The 15,245-nt window shown below is 36.4% G+C and overlaps 1 protein-coding gene across 1 annotated transcript; it reads right to left on the reverse strand.

The window, feature by feature from the left end:
* Nucleotides 1-492: 492 nt before the first annotated feature.
* Nucleotides 493-4,860, reverse strand: LOC125267808. Its single transcript, XM_048189783.1, has 3 exons — nt 4,702-4,860; nt 1,882-2,187; nt 493-1,745 (listed from the first exon to the last, which is right to left on the reverse strand). Exons 1-3 carry the CDS (start codon nt 4,769-4,771, stop codon nt 1,348-1,350), a joined length of 774 nt encoding a protein of 257 aa, XP_048045740.1. The 5' UTR covers nt 4,772-4,860; the 3' UTR covers nt 493-1,347.
* Between the last annotated feature and the right edge of the window lie 10,385 nt (nt 4,861-15,245).

Raw genomic sequence — 15,245 nt, forward strand, 5'->3', positions numbered from 1 at the left:
AAAAAAAAAAAAATTCAAAACATCCTCCCCTCTGGTTTTTTTCACAAATCGCACCCTGTATATATATATAAACGAATAAACTAGTCAGAATATAGACTACAGTTAAAGCTTTCCTTTAGTTTTTGTGAAATGCTCGCACGCACTGGGGCCCCAAATGCAATGAACCAGCTTTGGGGGGGCCCAGCTTGCAAAAGGTTGAGAACCCCTGATGTAATGTATTTGTGAGTGTAGCCTACCCTACATGCAGAGAAATAAAAGGGAAACCACCCACAGTTTAATGAAGAACTGACATTGCTAGACGTGCTGGAAAAACGTGTTGGCAATGTTAAAAAGGCAAAAGTTAACCCTGTTGGTTATTCAAATAATGAATCATTATTTAATTGATAATATCCAATAACACTATCTGGTAGGAGGGTTAAACTTGCTAACCATAGGATAGACTACAAAATGAATTAACCATTTTGTATGCAGGAAAGACAGCATCAAACCACAACAGATTTACAATTACATTTATTCATTTAGCAGACACTTTTATTCAAAGCGACTTAGAATTGAAAACAATAGAAGCAGTAAATCTAGGACAACAATATGCAAGTGTTATGACCCTTCCCAGTTTAATCTAATGCATTATTTTTTATTTTTGTTATACTAATCAATGTTATATAGTTCAACAAGAGTTAATAGTTCAACAATAGTTCCTTGTGGCAGAGTATTTTTTGTTAGTGTAAATACTAATGTACGTAATAATTTCTGTTAATAAAACGTTTGGTTGTGCAGCATTACACAGTCTCAGGTTTTTATTTTTATTTTTTGAGAGTGCATTTTTGAGATTATACAGTTATACTAGCTCTTTAGGGACAGTATACAGGATGGTATATCGGGGTCAGGAATCCTGACTCAGGATACAATATAATGAGATGAAGTAGATTCACTTCTGTATTGTGATATTCTGTATTGCCAACAGTCTGAAATAAAAAAGGAAATCACCATTAAATCACTGGTATCTTACAACAAAAGAATTCCGGGGGGGTGTCCCCACCAACGCTGAGACCAAATCTACGCCCATGCAGTCTACTAATAATGAGACATAGTTGACATGTAGTTGCAAAGTTATAGTTAGTAGAATGTCTAAAGCAGACTATCAAAATAAAGTGTTACCATTCCCTAGCCTTAAATTTCCTCAGACCCAGATAATTTGCATAGCAGACAATTCTTCCACTGCAAATATTGATTAGATGATCAATCTATCTTGCAAAATTCATTTATTAAAACCCACCAGACATTTGGTTATTTTATCTGGTCTTGTGTTTATCTGTCTTGGGTAAGCGTTGAGTTGACTTAGAAACATTATAATGACAAATATTTTCTCAATGAAAACATCAGGGCAAGAAGGAGATGAGTGCATGATAAACAATGCTGTGTGCTTGTGTTGCCTGTGCTGCTAATTCGACTGGAACCAGCATCAACCTCCACTTCCACTTCAAACTCTTGATATTTAAAGTATTGTCCATTTTTGAGTGACCACAGAGAGCAGTTATATCTCTCATTATTGTCTTGGATGTTTAGGATACTTGAGATGTTGAACGTTCCATCAGAGTTCTTCAGGCTTGTTACTGTAGAGTTGGAAGTCAAGTTCTTGTCATAATGAAACCAGTTTATTATTCCATCTGGATACACACTATTGAAGCTACATTCCTTTTGTTTGGGCCCAGCCATCTGTTGGGAGAATTCGCCTCTGCACTCTCCTGCGTGAATACATTTACAAACACAAGGTACCATGGTTAATGATGTGATGCCCAGTTTTTGACTTGAATAAGCCCTCTTCTATGAAGAACATGTTTTTATTTTTCAAAATAAAGTAAAATGGGTCAATGAACTGACCTAAAGACATGTTGATTTGATCTTTTCCATGTCCAGAGTCCATCCTTATACTACAAAAATACGTGCCCATGTTTACTGGTGTAGGATGTAAAATAGTTAATGTTAATGCTTCCCTTGTGTAGTTGCACTCAAATCCTGGAGTGTTGTCGCTCGATCTTGGATCACATTTAAAACCTTTTTCTTCATGTTTTGTCCAGTATATGTCAACAATGTTCAACTGCATTGATGAGCTGATGTTGCACTGTAAGACAGTCTTCTCATTGCAATTCATTATCTGGTTTTGCAAAGCATGCAGCACCTTTTCACCTGCATGTATCATAAAGCAATGTTAGCATTTGCTCAAACATTTTAATGCATACTGACAATTTTACATACGCTTTTTTTAAAATTGTAGTCTTGTAAAAAGGTACCTGAATACTAAACTAAGTGCAGTGTTGTCAAAAATATTGATTTGTCCATACATATCGTTACTGAAATATCTGAAATGCTTCCAATACTCATTTTCTGCAGAATAGATACACGATACCAGCTGCGCTTTCTCACTCTCTCATCTCTCTGACAGTGAGTTGACACACAAACCCGCCTCCCCTCACTCACTCGTTTCTCCGGATGAATATTGTTGGTGTTACAGGGCTTGAATTTTGGCATGGGATTGTGCATATTGTGCATAATTGTACTTTAATTTTGTACTCACACCCAAAGTGCAAAGTACTAAATTATGTTTTTGCTGCTCATTGCACTTAAATGGTCAATTACACACAAAATAATGTCAAAATGCCACTCTTAGCGAGTAAATACCGTCAGTTATGTTTCAAGTGAATGTAAACAGTTTTTAGAAATAAAACACACGTGTAACAGTATAATGGATCCATGCGTCAGGTCTTAAAGTGACAGCAGGCTAATAAACCTGCTGCCAAATTATTAGATCATTTTAAAATTATCTATATGGCTGTTTTCCTTTATGGTATTGATGTCAAAATTGTGGCCAGTGAAAATGCTGGGTGGCTATAACTTTGGAAAACCACAAGCCACAGTGGTGTAACGTGCTGGTTGCATATAAACACACAACGAAGAAGATAATACTCAAATAAGTCTTTACTTGATAATCCAATGGGAGAATACAGAATCCAGGCGGGAACACAACACAACACTAGAACATACGAGACCCGACAAAGACACACTGTAAAAAAAAATCCCAGTAAAATTTACGGTAAAAAAACGGCAGCTGTGGTTGCCAGAATTTTACCGTAAAAAATACGGTAGCAACGTAAAAAAAAATCTGTTACATTTACGGTAAAATAACATATTTCATTAACTGATATTAATGTTAATTTACCAACCTAATGAAGTACTAATATCTGTTTTGCACCTTTATAATACACTGACAATCACCAAATACAGTGGTCATGAGAGTCACATGATTAAACAAAGTTCATCACAAGCAGCTTTTCCACAAGTTGAGAAGGACAACACTAATATATAGAAGGTGCACACAGTGTCATTCACACACACACTAAACACCATCATGGTAACACACATGACATTTTAAAAATGCAATAAACATTAATTTAGGTATAACATAAAACCCTAATGTATATAACTGATTAGAAAAAAATGAGAAAAACCAAGAAGAAAATATATCAAATGTGAAGTGTCACGCAGGGAATTGTGGGAATGTCAATTTACGGTTTTTCACTGTAAATTTTACAATGAATTGTTATTTTCACTTCCAAAAACTGTGAATTTAAGGGTATTTTACCGTAAAATTACATTAAATGTACCGTTAGATCTATTACAGTTATTCACCGTATATAATACGGGAACTTTCTGTAAACCAATTAACAGTTTTTCACAGCAGCATTTTTACAGTCTTTTACTGTTAAATCACGGTCATTTATACCAACAGAACCAAACTTATATACAGACAGACGATTAACTAAAATGACTAACAGCTGTGAGAAATGATTTAAGTGTCCATGGTGACAGATTGTGGTGGGAAACTAGAACAAAGGAGCACATGTGACAGATGAAAACGAACAAACTGAACGTTCATGCGGTGTGAGGGTGTGACAAGTGGCTAGTGAGCAAACAAGTTAATGTCAAGCTCTAATGCTATCATTTTCAAAAACATGCACTTGTTTTCAAGTTTGTGTTTTTAGGCCACCAAAACACTGTTGTCACGTAAATGAACGGCCAAAACATAAAAAGTTTCCAGTTTTCAGTTGAAAACAGTGTGTAAACACCCCCTATAAGATCAGTTGCTCCTCTTCCCTTGCCTGCACCATAAAAATACTTAAGTGCAAACTGAATGAACACTTAATTGAATATTAATTGTAATTAAGTGAAAATGTATTACAGTTTAAATTTATATTTAATACAATTAGTTGAACTTTAGAGTGCTTTTTTGACCCTTTTATGTGGGACTTAAGTACATCTTTAAATGTGATTTCATCATTTTTTCTATTGTCTTTGAAATATGGTTTAAGTGTACTGCTTAATGTACTGACATGCATTTATGATAAACTAAAACATACTTTAATGCACTTTCTATTGAAACTTGTAAGTTGTGTATTGAAATATATTTGTAATTAAATGTTTGTAATGATGTAGTTGCAATTTGAAATGTAATATTAAACAACACACTGCAGTTAAAATTATAATCAAGTACATTACATGTGATCAACACATCAAAATAAGTGCACTTCTTTAAAGTAAATTCGTGAACAATAATACATTTTGCAAGGGAAGTCGTAAATTAATTTATAAAGAACTAAATGTCTGAAATGTATTATTGAAAGAAAATCTAAGACTGTGTCTTACCTTTGGTGTTTCCTGATAACAGGAGAACAATTAAAAATGCCATAATGACTAACATCTTTTTGTTGTTCATAAGTTGGTATATGTGTGCCGAGAGGAGACAGAGTTCTTGAGCAGTCTCGGTCTATACTCCTTCTGACTCCTACACTCCTGACTATGAAAAAGAGAATTTTCTCTAAGCTGACAAGTAGTTGCTTGCCCACCCTGTAACTATGGAACATTTTGTTCACCCCTCACCCTATCTTTTTGTACTAAACAAGATCAGACTATCCCTCTTTGGCTTTAATGAGGGTTCCAAAAAGCAAACCTTTTGTAAATAATCTGTCTTTGCTTTCCTTGGAATATCTATCCTCCCATCCTTTCACTTGTCAATAGATTATCTCAAACATCCAACACCTCCTTATGTTTCATTATATGTGCAATGCTACTGCGTTTATAATATGATTTTTAATTTGCAAAAGGCAAAAGTAAACTCTCCAGGAAATGTACTGGGCTAGTAACCAAAGCTCAGTCTTACATCCCTCTTGTGTAATAAAGTGATCTAATAAATGCTTTTACTCAACAGCAGGCCCAGGCAGAATCTTTGGACCTCTTCCACAAATTTTTTTCTTGCCTTTTTGAGCGAACATACTTCAATATTATTTGTGCAGATGTTTTCAATTCTAAAATGTGACAGTGGAGATCATGATCAGTGCTGTGGAGACACAATCACAGGTGACTGAGGGACAAATTCTACTTTTTTCCGATACTTCTGAACCTCCTGAACGTTCAGACAGACATGTGTGCTGTCTTGGCATGCTGGGGCAATGCAGGACATAAGGCTGATGAGCCTTGATGGAATGTTTTAGCATTCAGTGGTTGCGTTCATGAACTTTCTGCTTATTAATATGACTGTATGAAGATAGTTTTTACTATGTTTGAGTAATGTCATAATGCCTTTAGGGGTTCTTTTCTTTGCCCCTTTGCTTTATAGATGCAAAGAACATGTCATGGATCATCGTGTAACTAATCTCTGAAAGTGGAAAGCATCCAGAAACACACAGCTCTCTGGGAGACATCTGTTTTCACAGGATAGAGGGGAAATTGTGCTCTCACTCACATTACAGAGGTTCACTTATCTGGCTCTAAGTCAAAAAGAAACCCAACACTTAAGTCAAACTGGATACATTAATTTTAGCACTTGTTCAGAAAAACTTCTTCTCTGACCAAATTTGCAGCAACCACTTTAGAGTAGGAAGTATAGAATGTATAGAATATTTTTGATTTTTTTTTTTTTTTTTTTGCTCTAACATGCCTTTTATCTAGTTATGTTATTCTGTATGGCCTGCAAAATTGATAACAGATTAGAGAGCACAGAAATCCTGTGTAAACAATCCTGGGCTATCTTGCTCCATGCTGTTGAGTCTGCTTGAACAATGTTGGGTTTGTTAGATTGTCCTTTGTTAGCTTTTATTTTGAAGTTCTGTCCTTGGCTCTGTCCAAAACCTGTAAAATGCTGAAGTAGGAGGACATTAAGGCATGTCTGAATCCAGTATTTATGCAACATTCTGTTTTGAAGGCAGCATTAATAAATCCTTTGTTGCCTATGAAATCCCACAATCCTGCAGCTGAGTCAGTAGTTTGCAAAAATATAAACAAATAAACAAAAAAAAAAAAAAAAAAAAAACATACAATGACAATATGATGCCCTAAGAAATCAGGAAGTCACTACCAGTCAAAAATTGGAGACAGTTGACTTCATTAAAGGGTTATGTCATTAAGTACTCCTCATGTCGTCCAAAACCTGTTAGACCTTCGTTTGTCTTTGGAACACAATTTAAGATATTTTTGACGAAATCCGAGGGTATCTGATCCATACGTATGCAGCAACAACACCCTTTGAGGTCCAGAAAGGTACTAAATACATCGTTAAAGCTGCAGTCCGCAACTTTTTTTGGTTAAAAATTATCCAAAATCAACTTTTGAGCAAGTACATAACCAGCCAGTGTTCAAAACTATCTAATTATCTTGTCTCGATTCACAACAGTAAGCTTGTAATAATGTTTTATAATAAGAGCGACATGGCGGATTTCCACGGGAAATTTGAGCATGCAGCAGTTCCTCTGTGCGTCATTACATCACGTCCGTAAACAAAGGAAGGAGTTCAGGCTAATCGTTTATCATGTGAGGACGCTGCCGGTAGCGGCACATTTATAGCCTGTTCTCACAGCAGCTGAAATAATTAAACTTATCATTTTGATGGCGGATTGTAATCCAGAAAGATCCAAATGACAATCATCAGTGACAGCTGGAGATTCAGCTGTAGTCAAAAAGCAAAAGACTTGGACTGTGGAGTGACTACAGACATTGAAATCTACAGGTAACACTAATACACACTAAATACACATAGTCACGCAGTGCTGATGTTGTTAACAATAACAATTTGAGAACAATATAACAGTAATAATAATTTGCACGGTTTGGCATGATCCGAGCTAAACGATCGTTAGATTTAATCATCATTGCAGCACGATTTATTGTAGGCCTAATGCCTTTTTTCTCAGTTGGTCAGAACAAAAGTGGCAAACATGTTACTTACTTGTTCAGATGATTTTTTCCAGTGAAAATCTTATATTGGTCATACTTTCAAGACGTAGAATCTGTGATTCTGAAGTTCAGTATCCACACCGGTGCGGTGACTGACAGCAAACATTAGATTCATCCGTGCCGATGCACAACGCACGTACAGATAACTGTTCCGCATATGACTGCAATCGCATCTTTCAAACAGAGATGGCGACAAAGAGGAAAACTTGTGGACAGCAGCTTTAAATCCATCAATGTGACTGCAGTGGTTCAACCTTAATATTATGGAGCGACGAGAATACTTTTTGTGCGCAACGCCATGCCAGAGTCTTCAGCCTTTGGGGACACCACACCAGAGTCTTCAGCAGTCATGGAGACCACATCAGTGTTGCTGTCCATCATGAACGTTGCATTTGAAGCTACCAAGGTGATTCCTAGGCTTTGGAGATTGGCTTGCAGTTTGAAAAACACACAGCTGATTTCAGTGTGAGCAGACGGCATCCCTAGACCAGTGTCATCTAACCCATTGGACTCAGCACTCTCTAGCCCACCAGAATCTGCACTGTTTGTACCAGAGGTTGTTCCCCTGTCCTCTGTACACTCTGTAATGGCATCAGCCATTGTGTTTGTTTGGGGCGCATACTGCGCACCAGCCCGTGAGTCCACTCCAAAGCCTGTTTCTGCCCTAGAGTCCAGTCCTGTGTAGTTTCCAGCCCACAAACTTCCTGTCTGCCTTGATGCGACCATAGAGGTCGTTCCTGAACTTTCTGTTTGTCTCTACATGACCACATTCAACAGTTCATTCCTGAACTGCTTGTGTAACACAGCATTTCTGAGTGTTTCCCTGGTTTCTTTTATCTTGGTTTCTGGACTCTCTGCCTGTCTTTGCATTACCTGTTTGTCTTGTTCCTTGCCTGGTTTGTTTGTTTGTTTGGACTGCCTGCCTGGCCTTTTAACTACGATTGTGGATTACCCTTGTCAATAATTGCATTTGAATGCTCAACTATTCGCGACTCGGAGCAGTTACGTAACATGAATAATATCCAGATCACTTCTATCTATATAATGAAAGTCAATGGGGACTGGGGCTGTCAAGCTCCCAAATGACAATGGTCATGGGTTCAATGATGAGGGAAACACATACTTTTATAATGTTTGGAAATAAGTTATTGTTACAAACAGAAGGGGACGGAGACACAGTTAGAATATAAACAGAGTTTATTGAACAACCAGAAACAGCGGGCAGAGTGCAGGTGAGTGATGGCAGGTATAATTCGTGGCAGGTGTGATCGTAGAACTGATACTTGTCTTGTTTTTCCCAGGGATCGTGGATGGCAGGCAGATGGGGAGCAGACCAGGCACAGAGACACTCACGGAAGACGAGGAGAACGCTGGAGACAGGTAAGTAATCGTCAGAGGAGTCCTTGAGGTAAGCATAGCAGGTAGGTATGCGTTAACAAGACCAGACAGTGACCGAGTGTGCTGCTGTGTCTTAAGGAGTGCCTGTGATGATGGTGCTGATGAATGTCAGGTGTGGGTGATTAGTATTCTGGTGAGGGAGTGTGTCGTGATTTGGGTGACTGTGGAGCCTGGCGTGTTATGGCAAGTTATGGCATCTGCCAAAAGCATAAATGTAAAAGACTTTCAGTCTGCCTTACCCTAGTGCAAAATAAATATGCTAAAATGTATTCAAAATATATTTACTTTATGCTAAGTATACTACAAATGCATTTACATATTTATGTACTTAATATAAATACCCTGCAATTGTACTTTTAGTATACTAAATTGTTATACTTAATGTCTGCTAAATTGGAACAAGTATTTTTGTGTTGAGGTCCAACTAAAGATATACTTTTTTTATTGTGCTAAAGTGGAACTACTGCAAGTATACTTTGGGTACACTTTAAATATCTTGCATTCAAATTATACAGTGATCATATAATCCTTACTAATAGTGATATTTAACACAATTTAATATTTATGTCAGTATATATATATATATATATATATATATATATATATATATATATATATATATATATATATATATATATATATATATATATATATATTATTGGGTTTGTAGTTAGTATGAAATGAATGTAGGCCTATTTTATATACATTTTTGGTAGTTTTTTTTTCACTAGGGCAGATTCTACATCAATTTCTTCTGTCATGCAACTAACTCAGAAACTCCTAAGAAAATTCATAGTTACCAAAACTCATAATTATGAGTTTATCTCATAAATACACCCTCTCTGATATGACATAAAAACACTGTAATTGCTGAGGCTAAACCTTGACCCCCACTGGCCTGCCCAAATGTCCTACCATTGGTTGAACGTGAAGTTGACACATATAGATCACACTGATTGATCTATGTTTCAAACACGCCATAAAGCCAATGCCAACACACTCACCAACAATCGGTTTAGCTCTAATTTTGCTTAACAACAGAACTTGCTGAAGTGCACACATTTTGGCACATTTGTCAGAAGGAAACTTTAGAGTCTAGAAACTCATTGTAGATAAAGACACAAGTCTCACTATGTATTTCAAATCTGAGAATGATGAAATAATTTTTAGATGATGCTATGTAATTTCTGTTGAGAGATTGAGAGATTATTATTATTTATTTTTATTTTATTTATTTTTTTGGCGCCATCATCCCCAAGCTTCATTATCACTCGGAGTGTGTTGACATTCTGCGTCAAGCTAGGGAGTCGAGGCATTTCAAAATTGGGGACATGTCAATATCTTTCTTCCCTGACCTCACTTCTAAGGTAGCTCGCACTCGAGCAGCATTTGGGGATGTGCGTCGGCAGCTACGGGGAATCTCCGGAATCAAGTTTGGATTTCTGCATCCAGCCCGCCTGCGCGTCACATACAATGGCTTGGAGAAGCAGTTCATTCGTCCAGATGAAGCAGAAGCATATGTCAAGTCCCTACTGTCGCGGGTTGAAGGACCAGACTCTTGAAATAGACGACGGCCTATAGATTTAGTTAACGGTCTCTTTCATATGGACACTCATTAGGTGAGTTAGGCAGGCCTGTTGGCTTTGGGGTTTACGAACTTGCTTCAGTATATATTGTAGCCTACATATACTAGTCATATTCTTATTTTATGTTTTTCCTTTTAGATATTTCCTGTACGTTTATTTATTTACATATGCTTTTTCATTAGTGATAGTTAGTTATAAAATGTCATGAGGCTGGTTTATTGTTTACCAGACATTCTTTGTTGTTTCTTTTATTCATTATATATATAATTTTATTATTATTATTATTATTATTATTTATAATGATATATGAACACTTTTTCATATTATAATTCTCTTTTCTTCTCCAGCAATTTTTATTGCTTGTTTTTCTAATGTCTGGGTAAACTGGGTGGTTTGGAGTTTGTTTCTTTTTTGTGTATTGTAATGCTAAGGGTATCTGTAATCCTACTACAAATCACAGAAGGGCAGAGACACTGAATGTAGATAACTAAGGTGTTTATTTTCACAACCAGATGAACAACACTTAAACAGATGAGAGAATGGCAAATCTTCAGATTAATGGTATTGAATAGAATGGTAATACTGTCCTTTGTATTGAAGGTGACGGAGGATGGCAGAATGCAGGTTTCCAGGCGTAACGGAGACGTTGGACTTCACACACGACAAAGGAGCACACAGGAGAAGAACAGGAGACAGACTGGAGACAGATAAGTAATCCAATGGAGTCTTTGAAGTAAGCATGCAGGTAAGAAGCTAACGAGACCAGACAATGAGTGTGTGTGTGAGAGAGTCCTTTATACTGCTGGTGATACGAGTGCTGATGGCATGCAGGTGTGCGTGATTAGAACTCTGGTGATGGTGCGTTGTGATTGGGTGACGGTGGAGCCTGGTGTTTCCATGACAAATCCAGTCAAGAGATCTAAGATATTTTCTCACCTGAAATTCCTTAATAGTGACGTTGTTTTTTTGCAAGAAGCTCATTTGAGAAATGAAGACCACATTAAACTTAGGTGTTCATGGGTCGGTGAATATTTTCATTCAAATTTCAATACTAAATCCAAAGGGGTTGCAGTGTTATTTAATAAAAGAGTTATTTTTTCTCTTACTAAGGTCATAGCAGATAACAATGGCAGATATTTAATTATAATTGGCATGCTATATCAGAATCCGGTTCTCCTAGTTAACGTTTACGCACCCAACTTTGATGACCCCAACTTTATAAATAGGTTGTTTGAAATTCTTGCCTCTTTGAACACTTATAAGTTAATTTTCACCACTGATCTTAATTGTGTAATTGATCCTGCATTGGATCGATCAAATCCTCGTGTGTTGACTCCATCTTCCATGTCTAAAGCAGTTTCAGAATTTATGGCATGTAATGGTTGTATAGATCAATGGAGGTTTCATAATGCTCAGGCCAAAGTCTTTTCATTTTTTCCCCCCATTCATCAGACATACTCTCGTATTGATTATTTTTTATCGATAGTAGTTTTATCCCGAATGTTACATCAGTTAAATATTATGCTATTGTTATTTCTGATTATGCTCCCCTCACTGTAGACATTCAGCTGTGTGCTCAACCTCACTATTTACAACCATAGAGATTTAACGTACTCGGTTACGAACGTAACCTCGGTTCCCTGAGATACGGAACGAATACTGCGTATGGGGAAAGGTCTCCTTTTTTTATTATTTTATTTTTTACCACCTAAAGAACCCGGGTTGGACTTACAATTTGCATGGTCAAAGTTCAAAAATTATCCATTTGTTCCATCCCACAAATGACCCACAGGTCAACACCATAGGTATTTTAAAAATGCCGGGAATCAATGGACATATTCATAACCAATGTCAAAGGTCAACCATGGGGGATTAATGAGGGTTAATATCATATGTCATAAAGGTCAAATGTCACATGTCAAAGGTCATCCATCAAATTTTGACAGATAGTCCAGTATACTGATTACCTGTGGTCACATATCAAAATATAATAAGCGTGATTCGAAAAATTAAAAACACATTTAAAAAGCATGAATCAAAACTTTAAATACATAAAAAATTATATTGCACAAATCTTAAACTTGTTTGTGTTCTTAAATTTTGTTTTCCTTGCTTTTATTACACTTTACTTTGCGCTCTCTCACATTTTCTGCTCATATTTGACTCTTTTCTACTCGTGCTGCTTTTCTCTTTGCTCTTCTTTCCACGTTTTGCGCTTGCTTTTCCAAATGTTGCAGTTCGAGTTTCATGTAAATTAGGGCGGGCTTAAGCGTCACCATTGGTCCACTAGTTCTAGATTGACAGCTCCTCCGCTTGCCAATCAATCGAAGAAAGGGAGATGACATCACTTCAATGTGACTCATAACAGAAGATAACAGTTTAATTTGAAACTTTACAAGGACTTTCAAGCTGTAAAGTTATCTGAACTATGGACATATACAAATAATTAAATTCCTCTTTTTGAGATACATGAGATACTCTTTTTAATGTGCACTCTTGTTGTGATTGTTAATCTTTATGTTCATAGAGTATGTTTGGTGTTAAAATATTACTTGGCTCATGATGCTAACATGCTAAGGCTACTGTAGCTAATGTGCTTCTGAATTGTTGTCATTAAAACATCATAGGTAACCTGATAAATTAATTCTAAGACTGAATGTAACATTTCTGCATTGACTACACCAGATTTCACAACAGATTAATGAAAATGATAGCTACAGAGGAGATAGTTACAGAAACCAGGTGGATTTGATATATTGATTTATTTACATATTGTGTTTATTTACATAGCTACATAATTGCATAATACTATAAGATTCATGTTTTAAATATAGCTTCAATTTTAAATACAGCAACATGAAACTTATTTAAAAACGAAATTATAGATCAAAGATAGGCAAAATCAGTCCTGGAGTGCTGCTGTCCTACCGAGTTTAGCTCCAACCCTGAAAAAAAAAAAAGAAAAAAAAAATCACCTGTTTGTAGTATTAATAATCCTGAAGACACTGATTATCTGGTTCAGGTGTGTTTGGTTAGGGTTGAAGCTAAACTCTGCACTCCAGGATCGACATCCAAGTTATATAAATAAGAAGTTAAAGGCCAGTAGGTGGCGGCAAGTTACTGTCTTTAGTCATTCTAGAGTCATTCATTCAAACGTCTCGTTCAAATTGGGAATTCAATAATGAAACACTGTGTTGCTCAGAGACGAGCGATGCGATTCTGCCGTGGCTTTGCTTAATAATCTTTTTGTCAAAATAGTGCAAAAACACACTCAGAATTAACTTAGGCTATTGTTTTATCGATTTATACAACAGCTCAATAAACATTTGCAATCGCTCTAATATTGGGGAAAACACTCTTGTTTGTGTGATAGGCTATTGCTTAACTTTATCATTTTAAATCTCAGTGCTAAAATGCGATACAATTCATAAAACCAACACCCTTGTCAATGACATACTCTACATGGAAGACAAAAGCTACAAATCTTTTTATAGGAAAACAATACATGACAAAATATGCAGATAGTTTACATTTAATATACAATGTAATACAATTTAATATACAATATACAATATTTAGCAATATACAATGATCTAAACAATTGCAATGGCATATCTTACTTTAACTGTAATTCACAAGCAAATATATTGGTAGGCTTACTAATATTCTCTTGTGCAAAATACATTAATTGAAGAGGAAACAAGCAAGCATATGTATATACAAAAAAAAAAAAAAAAATCTAACAGCAATATAACATATATAGACAAGCTAGGCACACATAAGCATGACGTTGTGAGGCCACTGCATAGTGATAGTTGCGTTTCGCTGTGCCAGGCGTATTAAAGGTGAATATAACAGAGATGGATTGTCAGACAGGCACAACTATGACAGGATGTCATTAGGATGATGAATTTAACAATAAAATATTTCTAGGTAGACGTATATGTGACAGGTCGAGTTGCAGGTACATATACAGTATAACGGTGTCCTGCCACCTGTAGGGCATTGCTCGACAGAACTTACCAATGACTTTATCAATGAACAACATGATTGAACAAAGCTTCATTTGGTCCAAAAGATCCATTTCCTGACAGGAAACGCCTAGCCTTAACAAAAGTGAGGACGTGACTTCTTTTAACAAAGGACTCTGTCTAAAGGACTTCTTAGCTCATCAGCAATAAACTAATCAGAACCCATCACGTGGATTTGATCACATTAAATCTATTGATTCTCTCACAAAACCCTCTTGTATTATCGGACGGAACAGGAAAATACCCATCAACGGATTTAAAGACGAATCTGTCCTATCAATACCTCCCTTGTGTTGACCGTCCATCGTGACCCGGTCACTCGTGACTCCGGTCAAAGTTTAAACTATGCTTAAGGACTCAATCTTGAATCTCAAAAGGGATAATTGTCGATTACTTAAAGTATTAACTATATACAGAATAATACATGCCATGATGTAATTACTAACATGTCTATTCAATGTATTCAATATGTGGGTTTTCTTCAAATGCATTATTGTAATCATTGTTTTAATTAGGTCAGTCTAGTAATATGTGTGTAAGAAGTGTGTCATGTTTGAGTTCTAAATGCAGAATTTATAATTCTGTGTAATTCTGTGTGAATGAAACATTGAAATTCAGTATCAGGAAAATATTAAGAAACTTTATAAAGTTGTTAATAAAACAGGAGAATGTTCTGCAGATATCACGCGATGTGATCAATAGACAATAGACGAGGCGTGTCTAATCTCCGTAGCAACGTCTCATTGGAGGATCGCTCCCTTAAAACTATGCTGTCCGAACAAGCTAATGTCAGAAGCTGGAAGTCAGAAAAAGCCAGAAGTCGGTCAGAAATCGCTCGAAATCGGTCAGAAGCCGGTAGCCGAAACACCGCTACTTTGACCACGGCGGAAAAGTCGCATGGGTCATTGATAACTGATTGACCGGGGCTGATTTTCCATCGAACACC

This window comes from Megalobrama amblycephala, linkage group LG1 (genome assembly GCF_018812025.1).
Source record: "Megalobrama amblycephala isolate DHTTF-2021 linkage group LG1, ASM1881202v1, whole genome shotgun sequence".
Taxonomy (NCBI): Eukaryota; Metazoa; Chordata; class Actinopteri; order Cypriniformes; family Xenocyprididae; genus Megalobrama; species Megalobrama amblycephala.